The sequence below is a fragment of the Mastomys coucha genome, unplaced genomic scaffold (assembly GCF_008632895.1).
Source record: "Mastomys coucha isolate ucsf_1 unplaced genomic scaffold, UCSF_Mcou_1 pScaffold21, whole genome shotgun sequence".
Classification (NCBI taxonomy): domain Eukaryota; kingdom Metazoa; phylum Chordata; class Mammalia; order Rodentia; family Muridae; genus Mastomys; species Mastomys coucha.
This window is the reverse complement of record NW_022196904.1, coordinates 71119553-71135011: the sequence shown is the minus strand read 5'-3', so window position 1 is coordinate 71135011 and position 15459 is coordinate 71119553. Positions and strand designations below refer to the sequence as shown.

The 15459-nt window shown below is 46.7% G+C and overlaps 1 protein-coding gene across 2 annotated transcripts in view; it reads right to left on the bottom strand.

Moving 5' to 3' along the window:
• Positions 1-15459, bottom strand: part of Alpk3 (alpha kinase 3) — a 49435-nt gene that overhangs the window by 15199 nt on the left and 18777 nt on the right. For both annotated transcript variants that reach the window (XM_031387169.1, XM_031387170.1), the window contains 2 exons: positions 13415-13532; positions 11543-12842 (listed from right to left, as the gene is read on the bottom strand). In XM_031387169.1, the coding sequence (XP_031243029.1) occupies positions 11543-12842; positions 13415-13532 (1418 nt within the window). The remainder of the gene's footprint in view (positions 1-11542; positions 12843-13414; positions 13533-15459) is intronic.

The following is a 15459-nucleotide window of genomic DNA, read 5'->3' as shown; positions in this document are numbered from 1 at the left end:
CACAGAGACATACACACACACATACACACACACACACACACACGGAGACATACACACACACACACACACACACACACACACACACACTATGGAGGGGGGATAATAATTAACTAAAATAAAGTGTGAAGCCAGCTCACATCTTTAATCCCAGCACTCAGGAGGCAAAGGCAGGTGGTCTACAGAGTGAGTTCAAGGACAGTCAGGGCCACACCGAGAAACTCTGTCTTGAGAAAACAAACAAACAAACAAACAGTGGGAAGCACCAAATGTATTTATCTTATATGAACATGGAATCCTGGGACCAAGACTAAGGCCGTGTGGACTTTTCAGAGGACTTTTCAGAACGTCAGTGGGACATGCTTGAGCGCTCAGCAGCACAGACGGTATGAACAAATGAGGCAGGAATACGGCAGGTGGAATAAGCTCTCTGATGATGTCACTCTTAAGAGCAAGCCACGAGCCAGGCTGTAGACATAGCTCAAAGAGCAGAATGCTCCAGGAAGGGCACAGCCAAGGCCCTGGGTTCCGTGCCCAGCACCATATTATCCAGGTATGGTGATGCCTCTTAATTCTAGCCCCAGGAGTTAGCGGAGAAGAATCAAAAGTTCAAGTTCTCCTCAGCTACACACCTAGTTTAAGGGCAGTCTGGGATACTTGAGACCCTATTTCAAAAACAAACAGGCAGGCATGATTGTCCCAAACCTCCGATCTCCCACTCTAAAGCAGAGGCAAACAGATCTCTGCTTAGTGAATCCCAGGCCAGCTGGAGCCACACAGGAAGAGCTGGTCTGAAAATAAGTAGCATGTGCATTCGTGTGAGGGAGAGAGATCTAACTATACAATGATCATCATTTAGAAATAAAACTCTCTACTATGAGATAGTAGAGAAACAGAACAGAGGTCAGGAGGAGGCATCACTGCCATTGCTCATCATAAAGAAACAAAAGTCAAACAACTGAAAGTCTGCCCTTGGAGAACCTTCTACTGTAGGAGTTCTGTCTCGCTGCTCCTTAGTAATAATAAGTCTATGTTGTTCTGTTTTTAAAAGAAAAACATTAAAGACTGCAGAAATGATTCAATGGTTGACAGCACTGTTGCTCCTTGTTGCTCTTGCAGAAAACCTGAGTTTGGCTCCCAGCACTACATGGAGTGACTCAAAAATACCCATAACTACATCTCCAGGGAAGTTAATGCCTCTGGCCTCCAGTATACCTACACTCATGAACACATACCTACATACACACACAACTAAAAATAATTGTTAAAATCATTTAAAACAAACAAAATGCCAGACCTAGGGCATACACCTTTAATCCCAGCAAAGGCAGGCTGATCTCTGGGAGTTCAAGACCAGCCTGGTCTACAAAGCCAGTCCAGAACAGCCAGGGCTTGTTACACTGAGAAATCCTGTCTCAAAAGAAAACCAAAAAAACAAAAAAACAAAAAAACAAAAACAAAACAAACAAAAAAAAAACCTCAAACAAACAAACAAAAATTAAATGAAGTATGGTAGCAAATGCCTTTTCTCCTGGCACTCTGGAGGCAGAGGTTGAGTCTCTACAACCAAGTCTAGCCTGGTCTATAGAGAGAGTTCCATGCCAACTAAGGCTACAGAGTGAGACCCTATCTCAACAATAGAATATCAATGTTTAAATTCTATGTATCCAAAATATATAAAATGTAGTTTCTTCACTAAATGCAGACTTTTGAATGGGTGGTATGACTATGGGGGAAATATTCATATTTGATGAATATCAGTAGTCTAAATGAAGAATTTTTAACTTTTATAAAAAGATTTATTTACTTACTTTATGTATATGAGTACACTGTAGCTGTACAGATGGTTGTGAGCCTTCATGTGGTTGTTGGAAATTGAATTTTTAGGACCTCTGCTCATTCTGGTCAACTCTGTTCGCTCAGTCCCTGCTTGCTCCTGCCCAAAGATTTATTTACTATTATATGTAAGTATACTGTAGCTGTCTTCAGACTCACCAGAAGGGGGTATCAGATCTCATTACGGGTGGTTGTGAGCCACCATGTGGTTGCTGGGATTTGAACTGAGGACCTTTGGAAACACAGTCAGTGCTCTTACCCACTGAGCCATCTCACCAGCCCCCAAGAATTTTTAACTTAAATGTTCTTTAATTTCTCTTTGACAACCAAGATGTATTTGTATATGGTTATGTGCACTTGAGTGGAATGCCTAAGACATCCAGAAGAGGGCGTCAGGGTTACAGGTGGGCTGCCCAGTGTATATGCCGGGGTCTGAACTTGGGCCTCTATAAGAACACTCCTAAGCCAATCTCCATTGAGCCATCTCTCCACTGAGCCATCACTCCAGTCCTCTTATGTATCTTTTCATTTTATATTATGTACACATGACACATACTCATCAAAAATTTAATATAAGATGAAAATTAAAAAATTAACTCTTCAGCTGGGCATGGTGGCACAGCATGCCTTTAATTCCAGCATTTAGGAGACAGAGGCAGGTGGATTGGCATGAATTTAAAGCCAGCCTGGTCTACAGAGTCAATTCCAAGACAACCAGAGCTACACAGTGAGACCCTGTCTCAAAAAAGTAGAAGTAAGATAAACTCTTATGTGATAAATGAGGTCTAACTTGAACAAGAGTCCCAGTATCTCTGGGTTCATCTCTCTGGTCCCTCAACCTAACACTAACTTACTGTACTGACTGTAACTGCTCTGCATGTCTTTTCTCTGTCAGACATACTGATCCTGATCCTTGCATACCTGGAAAACCGCTCTCATCCCCGAATATCTTATTCATGGTTCCTCTCTCCTCTGAGGACCGTAGACCTTCTTCTCACAACCCTCTAAAGCATTAGTGACTTCATATCCTATGCACACAGCGAACAGACGTCCTCACACCCTCATACTTTGTGGCAATTATTTACCCTATGTGCATATCCGTTTACTAATCCACAGGCCTTCGCTATAAAGACGATCCAGTAGAGGTCAAGGTTAGAGTTAGAGACCAACAAATATATGGTCGATGAATGAATACTTCTCTACATGTCTACAAGGGCAGAGCCTTCCAAGAAATAGAATGTGTGATCAAACAATATATTTCTGTGAATGGTGTGCATAGGTATGTGCACAGGTGTGTGTGTGTAGGTGCACACATAGGCCATAAGCCAACTTAGGGTATGGTCCCTTAGGAACTTTTACCTTGATTTTTGAGGCAGGGTCTTTTACTTGGACCTGGGCTCACCGAATGACCAGTGAACTCCAAGAATCCACGGCTCTGCTTCCCCCAGGCTGGGATTACCAGCATATGACACTATGCCCAGCAGTTCTAAGTGGGCACTGAAAATTGAACTAGGGTACTCATATTTGTGTGGCAAGCAATTTAGCAATTTCTCCAGTCCCAACAACATATTTCTTTTTTTTTTTCTTTTTCTTTTTTCTTTTTTCTTTTTTCTTTTTTTCTTTCTGAGACAGGATTTCTCTGTGTAGCCCTGGCTGTCCTGGAACTCATTCTGTAGACCAGGCTGGCTTCAAACTTAGAAATCTGCCTGCCTCTGCCTCCCAGGTGCTGGGACTAAAGGCGTGTGCCACCACTGCCCTCTTCGGACTCTGTGGTCATCAGGCACACACATGGTGCAATACAAAATGTAAGCAAAGCATTCACATGTGCATAATAAATCTAATTTTTAATTGTGTGGAGCAAACCCGGGTGGTATCAGATAAGCTTCTCCATTACAAACAACATCAGCAGTTTTTACTTTCATCCTGTCTCACCTCTTCCTGCTTAAATTCTCAGAGAATAAAGGTCCACTCATTCTCTGGCCTCTCTGATGCACTCTTTTCTCCCCCCCCCCCAATCCCCTCCCCACCTCATTATTTCCCAAGATTACTTTCCATGATATTTCTCTCCATCTTCAGCAGTCCCAGCCCCACCCCCCAATAGCTGCCATGAGTCCCCTTTGGACTGCTACCTGGCTTTTCTGTTTGTTTTCCACCACAGTGCCTTCTACTGTGATGATACCATAACATTATCCCCTTCTCGCCCAGGTACATGGTCATTGTCTTTGCATCAAACAAGAAAGATTTTTTGCTCTTTGGAGTATATTCTAGACTTCCTCCTCTTTCTTTAGAAACTGTTGGAACTAGTATTTTTCCGTAGCTAACATTCCTCTTTCTCCAATTAAAAAAAAAGAAAGAAAAAGAGAAGTTCCTGGTATTTGTCTCCTAGCTTCTTGCAAATCTGTGTCTCCTTGTAGATCATGGTGAGCTTTAAACTTTCTTTTTCTTTATCATTTAAAATAACAAGGCGATTTTAATCTTTTGTTTCAAGGCAACATTGTCTACCTTTTCTTCTGTTTGCCGCACACACGTGCAGAAATTCCAGCCTTGCTTTGAGCACACTCACATCAGAGACATCTGGCCCAGCGTAACTGAGACGGTCTGACGCATGTTTCTAGAAAGCTGATCGATTTGCAGTGGCAGCTTTTACAGCATTTGTCAATGGCAGTTAACTTATCAAATTTAACTTTTTTATCTGATCATAATGACTGGAATTAAGCTCTTTTGTGTATATATTTCTGTAAATCTTATCCAATAACTTTAATCCCTGGCTAAGCATCACGTGTTTTCCTTCTTACTCCTCTTTTCTCCTAAACAGCTGGAAGGCGGCCCTGCTGCAGAGAATGGTGACAGAATCTTACTCTCTGCTTGCTTTTTTCTTTTTAAATCATAGCACCACCTAACCCAAAATGGCCCTGAACTCACATGTAGACCAGGCTAGCCTCAAATTCACCATGCCAAGCCTAGATGTATTTTATATTTGCTCACATATAATGCATGTTATTTATCTAGATGTGGTGTACAGGCCTCTGATCCCAGCATTTGGGAGGCAGAGGCAGGTAGATTTCTGAGTTTTCTGACTTTTGGTATTTTTTTCTTTTTAATGTACATTATATATGTCTGAGTGAGAATGTCAGATTCTGGAATTACAGACAGTTGTAAGCTGCTATATGGGTGCTCGGAATTGAACCAAGGTCCTTTGGAAGCACAGTCAGTGTTCTTAACTGCTGAACCATCTCTCTCCAGGCCCTGATTTTTGTGTTTTAGGCCCCCCATGGTCTACATAATGAGTTCTAAGACATTCAGAGTAACATAGTGAGACCCTGTCTCAAAACAACAAAACAAACAAAGGACCTAGGTATGGCTAGGAGGAGGAACAGTTTCCAGAAGTTGGAGATGTGGTAAATGATAGACATGACCCTGGATCCCCTAGAGTGAGAGTCAAAGGTAGTTGCAAGCCTCTGATGTTGTAGTTTTTGTGTCTGCCCATTTTCAAGGCCTTTTCTGTAGTATTTGGATCTGTCCTTTGCATGTTCCACGCAAGTGGCTAGCCTGATACTGGAATGATGGTCCCAGCTACGGCCAATCTCATACAAGTTTTAAAATGTGTAGCGTTTATGAAGTCAGGTTATTCATGAGTCTCAGCGGTCCATTCTTCAAGCCACTCCTTTTTCATGATCTCCATAGGACTTTCTAGGTCCCTAGGTCTCTGGAATTTCATTACTCAGCTCTGCTATATAATTTCACCCGTGAGCCTTGCCTTGGACAAAGAAGAGAGTTGAAGGAAAACAAACAAAACCCCTCATCAGAGCTTCGAGCCATGGTCCTGTAAACACAGAGAACATTTTCTTCCCTCAAGGTTCTAGACATCTGGTTTCTGCCACCATGTCACCATGGTCACAAGGGGGACCTAGCCTCAGGTCTGACCTAGAGGGCCATGTCCTCAGCTGGCAGCCAGATCTAACCAGTAAGATAGCCAAAGGGGCAGATGCCAGCAGGTCAGAGGTGGCACACTTGACACAGCCCCTCAGCCATGAGCTCTCTCCCAGCAGCATACCCAGAGGTCTCGTGAACTGTTCATACAGAGGTCAGTATGAATGACCAGGGCACACCCTAGAACCTGAAGAGAGTTAGCACAGGGAGACGCAGGCTCATCACAGCCTCTGCTCTCAACATCAGGCTGGGAGGGAGACAGGGCTCAGGAGAAACACTCTCAGAGCTGCCTGACTTCTAACTCAGTGTTTTCCCATGAGAACTTACTTGTCTTTCCCCTCAGACCCCCGACCTCACAGCAGAGAAGAGTCTCAGCGGGTGCCTTTGTAGTACTGTAACTTCCATTCCAGCCTCTGAGGTTGTAGTTGCCTGTTGGCCCATTTCTCAAGGCCTTTCTAGGGGCATTTGGATTTTCTTTTCTTTTTTGAGATAGTGTCTTATGCCTCCCAAGCTGGCCTAGAACTCTCTATGAAGTCAAGGATAGCCTTGAACTTCTGATCCTACTGCTTCTCCCTGCAGAGTGTTAGGATTATAGGCATTAGCCACCACACCCAGTTATATGGTAGTGAGAATCTCACCCGGGCCTTCCTGTATACTGGGCAGGGCAGGACAAGGCCTCTACTAACTGAGTCACATCCCAGCCCTGTGCTACTGTTTATAGTAGCTAGTTCTTTGCTGAGGTTTCCGACCTCACCCTTTTACCTTCTTGAACTCAGAAAGTATTTTAGTTTTACTACTTATCTTAGATTGGTGCTAAATATTATATATGAAATACTTTTATGAAATAATTTGAAAAGAATAAAACAAAAACAAAAAACAGGGGCTGGAGAGATGGCTCAGTGGTTAAGAGCACTGAGTGCTCTTCCTAGAGGTCCCAAGTTCAATTCCCAGCACCCACATGATGGCTCACAACCATCTGTAATGATGGGATCTGATGCATTCTTTTGGTGTGTCTGAAGACAGCTATAGTGCACTCATCATATATATATATAATAATTTAATAAATAAAATATTTTTTAAAAAAGAAAAACAAAACAAACAAAAAAACAGGCATCCTAAGCACCCACACAATCCCACCCAGCATTTGGGAAGCTGAGATAAGAGGACTGCAGCAAGTTAGAGTCACTGAGGCTCTGGGAGTCCCGTCTCCACCTCCTCAGTACTGTGAGTACAGGCAGACAGTACGCCTGCCCAGCATTCCATGAGAACTGCGGAATTAAACACGGGCCCTTGCATGGCCATAGCCAAGCTCTTTACTCACTGAGCCATCTCTCAAGCGAGCGAGCGTCTGGGCTCAGCACTCCTGGTTTCAGTCTCCTCTCAGAACCCGGCCCACTAAATTCCCGCTCTGTTAGCTCTCTGGTGCTTTCAAGAAGATGCTTGTCATGTCTTGCTCTGATTTCCTGGCTTTGCTGAAGCGTGAGGTCGGTCTGAACTACCTAACCCAGCACTAATGGAAGATGGTACTCAGGAAGTCCCAGTTCTCTCCTTTGCCTCATCCAAACCTTAGTGCTGTAGGGAGACAGGGCCCAGAATACAAGCCATAGGAGGGAAGAACGTGCGGAGAAGCTCCTGGTGTTCTGCGGCTTTGTGAGCATGGTACCTCACCACCCTAGTTTCATTCTGTTTGCTCTTCCTATAATGGCACCCTCCTTCCTTGCATGTGGTTTCTTTGTATCTGAAGATGTTATGGTATTGTTTTCCATTTCAAATAATTTCATTCAATATTTTCCTCTAACGCTATATCACTAGTTACAAATCTATCATGCTAAACAGGTCTGGCCTCTTCTCAGATGTCTTTCCCATTGAAACCTGAGATGGTAGCACTCCTGCTCCGCCTCAGAGCCTGGCAGTTATTAGCCACTGTATCGTCTTTGCACTTATCACTAGTGTCAATGTGGACCATCCCTTGATTCAGTAGAAATCTTCACCCTCAGGAGATCCGTTCTTGTACACCCCAGAGGACACAGGCCTAACGTGAGGCAGGAGTTCCCACCCCTTGGGGTGACCATTTCTCAGGACCTACAGGGTTTATCAGGAGATAAGCTCAGAGGTCTGGAGAGATAGCTGCCCTTGCACCTACATGGTGGCTCACAGCCACTGTAATCCCAGTTCCAGGGGATCCTCAGGAAAAAAACTCATTCATATAAATACTGTTTTTTAATTTTTAAAGAGAGACGAGTCACACTCAGGTCTCTCACACCTGTGCAGGTGGAAGAAGTGCTTAAAATGTTCTTGCTATGGCATCAAAGATATAATCATGTGGAATTTTTAAAACCATGGAGAAATGCTCATGAAATACACACACACACACACACATATGTATATATATATACACACACATATATATATGTGCATATATACATACATATATATATGCAGTATACAAAACTACATTAGGACAGCAAGATGGCTGAGCAGATAAAAGAGCCTGGTGTGCTTGATGACCTGAGTTCAATCCCTTGTTCCCACAGTGAGAGGAGAAAATCAGCTCCTGGAGTTATTCTCTGTCCTAAACATACACTGTAAGATGAACTACCCCCCAAAACACACACACGCACATACACACACACACACACACACACACACACATGCGAACGCGCGCAATAATTATAGTAGTAGTGGTAAGTGGAAATAAAGAGCTAGAGAGACAGCTCAATGATTAAAATACTGCTTTGTTTTTGTTTTTTGAGACAGGGTCTCTCTTTGTAGTCCTGGCTGGCCTCCAACTCACAGAGATCCACCTGCCACTGTCTCCCAAGCACTGAGATCAAAGGTGTGCGACACCACACCTAGCAAACTTGCTGCTCTTACAAAAGACCTGGACTTGGGTTTCAGAACTGTCCATAACCCCAGATCAGGGATCTGATGTTCCCTCCCTGGGGCCCACACAGCAGAAGGAGAGAACCAATTCCTATAAGTTGTCCCCTCATGTCCACACACTTGGTGACAAATCCATTGCACACACATACATACTCACACGTGAACAAATAAGTAAAATACATATCTATCTACATGTTAAATGCATTTTTCACACAAACATTTAATTTTTTTAAAGCTTACCAAAAATATAGACATAAAATAAAAGCCAAACATGGTTGTGGTAGAAGTAGAACCAGACTCAGCTTCTGAGGTGCCTGAGCTGCCTGCAGTGTCCCCACCCAAGGCAGGGGTGAGCTGGCACATCTGCCCCTAGGCCTGCCAGGAGGGTACAGCCACCTGGGTGTGGGGTTCCCACCCTTAAGGGCAGAGAAGCCAGGTTCACTCACACACTTGGCAGCTAGCCTGATTGATCACCTCCTAAACGAGCTCCCTTGGGGCCACCAAAGGTCATTTCTCTGGAAAGCTGTTGTGCAGCCTGTGGCTGTTGGGGGACATAGAGTAGTCCTAGCAAGCTTTCCTAGAGCCACTGGGAGCTGATGTCACCAGGAACTGAAATCAAGGTAGGCAAAAGACGCAGAGTGTGGTGTGAGGCTTTTGAGATTCGTCCCACTCCAAAGCCCTCTGATGTACTCTTCCCACAGCCGAACCAGAGCACTGAAATAAAACCACAGCGCAGTCACCCCTGAGCCCAGGGGTCTTTCTTCCCTCTTGAAGGTTCTCTCTTTGTGGGGAAGTCCATCTCCATTATCTACCAAACTCCCTCCTCCCCATCTTGCCTTAAGCTGCTGAATCAATGTTCCCTCGTGTGTTTCCCTTCACAGTTCCAACCGTCTGTCCTGCCCACGTGCCTGTGAAACACTCCTTCCCACAGACAGCCTCAGCTCATGGAGGGAGCCAGCACTCTGGGCTTCTTCTACCCTGAGAAACAATCTCAGCTTAGTTCCCGCCCAAGTCAGAGGGTATCACCATTGCATCTAGCAGAGAGAACTATGGAGCACAATGAAACTGAAATTTCTGATAAACAGTGAGATATTCTTACTATAAATGTGCCCCACTTATCCTATCCCACCCACATACATCAGAATACTATCTTCCCTCTTCCTGACTGATGTAAGTTTTGTAAGGCCAAGGATGTGTTTTGTAAAGTGGGGTATGGTGTGGCGGGAGGGGGTGCCTTAGTGGGCCCATGCTGAGGCATCCCTCCCCACTGAGGGACCAGTCATAGACTAGAATAGAACTCTATTCTAGTATAGAACAGAGTTTATTTGGGGGCGTGGGAAGGGGAGTTGAGAAGGGAGTAGAGGCAGAGGAAGAGAGGGGACAGAGAAGGACAGAGAGAGAAAGGGGAGAAGAAAGAGAAGTGGGCAGCCAGGAACACAAGGAGAAGGGAAAGGGGGAGGGGGGAAGGAGAAAGACAGAGAAAGGAATCAGAGAGAGAAAAGAGTCAGAAAGAGAGGGAAGGGACAAACAGTCCTTTTATAGCAAGCCAGGCCTACCTGGCTATTGCCAGGTAACTGTTGAGCAGAGCCTGGAAGGAATGCTAACATGCTAACACTAACCAAAGCGTTAACTTTAACCCTAGGGGAACCTTCCCTCCCTCTACCTGGAGCATGAAACCCTAGCCCCTCTCGTCCTCTGCACCCTGATCCTTGGTCTATGCTGCTAACCCCATCTGCATCTGCCTCCTTCACACAAACACATTTTCCTCTTGGCCCTAGAAAGGATGGACTCCTTCCTCTTCCCAGCTTACCCCCACCTGCCACCGTAGTACATCTTATGCCACCACACTAAGTTCATGTACACCTACCATGCCTACCAATCACACAGTTCTTGTAATGGTCTGCAGTGCGGGTATGAGTTACTATTTTGACTACTACTAGCCCACGATCACACCTTGCTAAGGGCTATCAGCCAGGTACATAGATATGCCACATCCCAAAACCTTAAGTAAAGCCAGAGTAAAACAGTACTTCTTAGACATTCAGTTTTGCGGGTCCTGGGGGTGATTTTGTTTTGAAACAAGGTCTTGCTCCATGTCCTAGACCTTGACTCACTCTTCTGGCCTAAGTCTCCCAAGTGCTTGGATTAATATGTACAGTTTTTTCCTTTTTTCTGGTTTTTCAAGACAGGGGATTTCTGTGTAGCATTGGCTGTCCTGGAACTCAGAGAGCCACCTGCCTCTGCCTCCAAAGTGCTGGGATTAAAGGTGTGCACCACCACTGCCCTGCTAACATACAGTTTTTTGTTTTTTGGTTTTTTGGGGTTTTTGTTTGTTTGTTTGTTTTTTGTTTTGTTTTGTTTTGTTTCCGAGACAGGGTTTCTCTGTATAGCCCTGGTTGTCTAGGAACTCACTCTGTAGACCAGGCTGGCCTCAAACTCAGAAATCTGCCTGCCTCTGCCTCCCAAGTGCTGGGACTAAAGGCGTGAGCCACCACCACCCGGCAACATACAGTATTTTTAAGTCTTCCAGCGAGCATCGCGTATACTGCTACATACTCCAGAACACTCCCATTTCCCTCATGAAGCACTGAAGCTTCCGCATAACTACTTATCCCTCTTCTCCCTCCCAGAGAACAGTATTTTCCCCCTCTTCCCTGGGCCAGGAATCTGTCTATTCTCTCAGACAAAAAGAGACATAGTCAGGCTAGGCTGCTTAGATGCTCCTATCTGGAATATGGCCATGCCCGCGGCCCCTTGCTCCCGGCTGGCACTTCATCCCTTCCCCACCCCTTCTATAAATAGCCCACCACTCACAAGCTGCCAAGCCCTTACAGCAAGAGTTTCCATGAGGTCAGTTTCCCAGAGCAACCTCTAACCACTCAATATCCACACTTACCTCTCCCGGAGTCTTGTGGCTTGTGTGTCCTTGCAAGGGGCTATCTCGGGTGCCGTGTCTCCGTCGGGCAGGGGGTGTTGGGACCTGGGTAGAGGCTGGAGGTAGAGCCTTCCCTAAGCTCTGGGCCATAGATTCTGGAGTCTGACTTGAGGAAGAGGTGGTAGTTGACTCCACTTTGAATTTAGGAGGGGCAAATCTCTTCCTGTTCAAAGGCTTAATGGGCGGGGGCACCACGGAAGAGGTGGGCTGGCTGGAGACCGTAGGTACCTTCCCCGCTCCAGCCTTGACAGGTACCTGCCCTGGGGGACTCTCTCCAACTAATCTGGTACGTGGAGGTGGAGGCTTTTCCTCTTCCTGGGACCTGCCTGCCCGGGTAGTCTCCATGAACATGTCCTTCAGGGAGAAATACACCTGCTCTGAGCTGAGACTTGGAACAGGGGTGGGTGCAGGGACTGGGACAGGGGCTGGGGCCGGGGCCAGGGCCAGGGCCGGGGCCGGGGCTGGGGCAGGGGCTGGGACATCCTGGACCCTGTCTTGAATGCCCAGGACAGAGGATGTCTTCTTAGTGCTTTCTATCCCAGAAGGCCCAGGCCCCCGTGCTACCCTGCCTCTGGGCTGGGTCTGAGCTGGCTGCGTATCCATAGACTTCTCCCTTCTACTGGAATTGGGTTTGTCTGTACTGGGGGTGCCGTTTTCTGAAGAACACTGGCTTCCTTCTGCCTTTTCTAACTCTGGCTTCTGCTCTCCTGGTTTAGACTTCTCATCTTTTCTTTTCTTCTTAGCCCCAGACTCCTTTGGAGGGGTGTTCTGAGGCCCCAGTTCCATGACCTCACAGATGTACGTCAGCAAGCCATGCTCTCCGTCTTCCCCGTTTTCTGGGGCAGGCTCCCCATTGGTGGGTGCCTCTCCAGGAGCAAAACTGTTGATCAAACCCAAACCTGGGTGTTGAGCAGACTCAGTCTCTCCTTCCGGCCAAGCTGCAGAGGACCCTTCCTCCATTTCGCGGCCTGACGCGGAGAGGACCGCCTCTTCCGCTCCACTCAGTCGGCGCTTTCTTTGGAAGCGGTCGGGGCTGATCTTGCGAAGCGTGTCAGCCTCTCCTGAAACCTCTTTCCCATGCTTCCAACTCTGCTCAATCTCCCTCATCTTGGCTGCAGCTTTGCGCTTCAACTTGGCGAACCAACGCTGATGAATCTTGTACTCCGTCATAGTCCCCACTTCGAGGACCCCCGAGCAGGACACGATGCCCTTGGTGTTCCGGGCAGAGGCCTGGTAGATGGCAGCGTCTTCTTCTCGACACCTAGAGGTAGGAGCATGAGGCGCCATCTCTCCCCCGCCCCGGGAGGTGAGAGCCCTCCTCCCCACAGCCAGAGACTCTGGCCCTGACCACAGGCTCCCTCCCAATCCAAGTCCTGCCCTACCTTAGGCATCATGGATTTCCTCAGTTACAATGGAGGAAACTGAGGCCACAAGAGGGCAGCTGACCAAGGTCATGCTGTCCCAGGAGGGATTAGACTCGGGGCCCAGAAGAGCTTCCTTCAGAAGCAGGTGATCAGCACAGCCCCGAGAGTAGTAATGACGGCACTGTTGCTTTTCCTGGCTGCTGACCTCATGGAAAAGGTTTCTGAGGGTCAGGGCCTCCTCTGGTTGCACTCACTTGTGGCTGTCAGAGCACGTCTGCCCTGGCCTGGGGAGATCCCAGACACTGGCAGAAAGCACAGTTCACCAGGTAGATCAACTCAGTAGCAGAGCCCTGCCCTCTAACTCCAGAGAGTGCCTGGGCATTCCACCCAGCTGACTCCATGTCTGATGGCAGGATCCAGCGCAGGGCCCTCACGAGGGCAGAGAGCCAGGCCGGCCCCTCTCCCTCACCTGTACAGCTGCAGGGTGTGACGGTTGCCTTGATGAGTGATCTCGTATTTTGGCAAGCCACAGTAACGGTCCAGTTCTATGTCATCCTTGTACCAGGTCACCTCTGGCTCTGGGTATCCTGACAAGGAAGCAAGAGATTGAATAATGGCAGGTGAGATCCAGAGTAGTGGGAGGAAACACAGAGGCAAGGGCTTCGAGCTGCCTGAAGAGGCTGGACAGTAGCAGTGCTCCAAGCCCTCTGGAGGCACCGTCCCTGTCACTCTGCTCAGCTTCAGAAAGTAGAATCTGTCTGACTGGAAGGAAGAGAACTAGAGGGAAGAGACTTCTTAGCTTCCAAGTAGAGAGGGGTAAGGAGTCACCAGCAACTGCTAACTGGGGATAACAAGCTTCCATCTATAGTGGCCCGTTCAGTACCCTCAAGTAGAGAAAGGACTCTGCCTCATAGGCCTCGTCTCGAACCCCACCACTACGATCACTGTTGTGACCTCTCCTTTCATTCCAAGTCCCTAAGCTACATCCTTCTACAACACAACTAAAACAACCACCCACCCATCCACCCACCAGTCCACCCACTCATCTACCCACCCATCCATCCATCTACCCATCTACCCACCCACCCACCCATCCATCTACCCACCTACCCATCCATCCATCCATCCATCCATCCATCCATCCATCCATCCATTCACACCCACCCACTCAGTCACTGTAAGGAGACTAACTAAAGAATCTACCATGGGCTGGAGAGGTGGCTCAGTGGTTAAGAACACTGACTGCTCTTACTCTTGCTTCCCTCTTATTCCTCTCTCTCTTGCCTCTTGCTCTCTTGCTGCCTCTCTCTCTCTACCTTTCTCTACTTCTACTACCCTCTTAACTCCCCTAAAAAAAAAAAATTAAAAAAAAAAAAAAAAACACTGACTGCTCTTCCAGAGGTCATGAGTTCAATTCCCAGCAACCACATGGTGGCTCACAACCATCTGTAACAAGATCTGATGCCCTCTTCTGGAGTGTCTGAAGACAGCTACAGTGTACTTACATACATGAAATAAATAAATCTTTAAAAAAAAAAAAAAAAAGACTCTACCAGTCTCTTCCTTGGGGACTCCCTGACTACCCATGTAGCAGAGCTACTAACTTCATAGTCATGTGCCTCTTGCTTCCCTGAACACAGCTGATTACCCAGTAATGTATACTGAGGCACCAAGTGCAATTCAATCACTGTGTCTGGAAGTGTAACTTTTATTTTTATATGTCTGTGGGGTATGCCTGTACACATGTTCACATGTGGATTTATGCACATATGTGTGTGAGAGAAGGCGTGCATGCATGCGAAGCCCAGAGGTGAACATTGTGCCTTCCTCTGACCCTGCCCATATACTCAGCAATGCTCAACTCCCTGCCCTATTTTTTATGTAGATTCTCACTGGATTGAGGTCTTCCCTCTCTGCCTCCCTCCTGCCACTGCCTCCAAGTTTTTACACAGGCACTGGGGACCAGACTCAGTCTTCATGCTTGGATGGCAAGCACTTTATTGACTGAGCCATTCCTCCACACCTGGAAATATAGTTCTGAAGGGGAAGTAAGACAGCCCTATTCTGACACACAACCTAAGAAGTAGAAAATGCTTGCTCAGCCGGGCAGAGGTGGCACATGCCTTTAGTCCCAGCACTTGGGAGGCAGAGGTAGGCGGATTTCTGAGTTCGAGGCCAGCCTGGTCTACAGAGTGAGTTCCAGGACAGCTGGGGCTACACAGAGAAAAAAAAGAAAGAAAGAAAGAAAGAAAATGCTTGCACACAGGGAGAGACAGGGAGACACTGATGGGAGTCAGATGGTGGCCAACACACTTCCAAATCCTGTTCTAAACCTGGCATAGTGGTTTACGACTACAGTTTCAGGATAGCCTTGGCTACAGAATGACAGGCTACCCTGTCTCAGAGGGAAAAAATAAAGAAAAAAAGATAAAGAGCGAAGAAGAGAGATTTTTTTTTTTATTTATTCACTTATTTGTTTATTTATTCGTTTATTGGTTTCTTTGAAACTGGGTT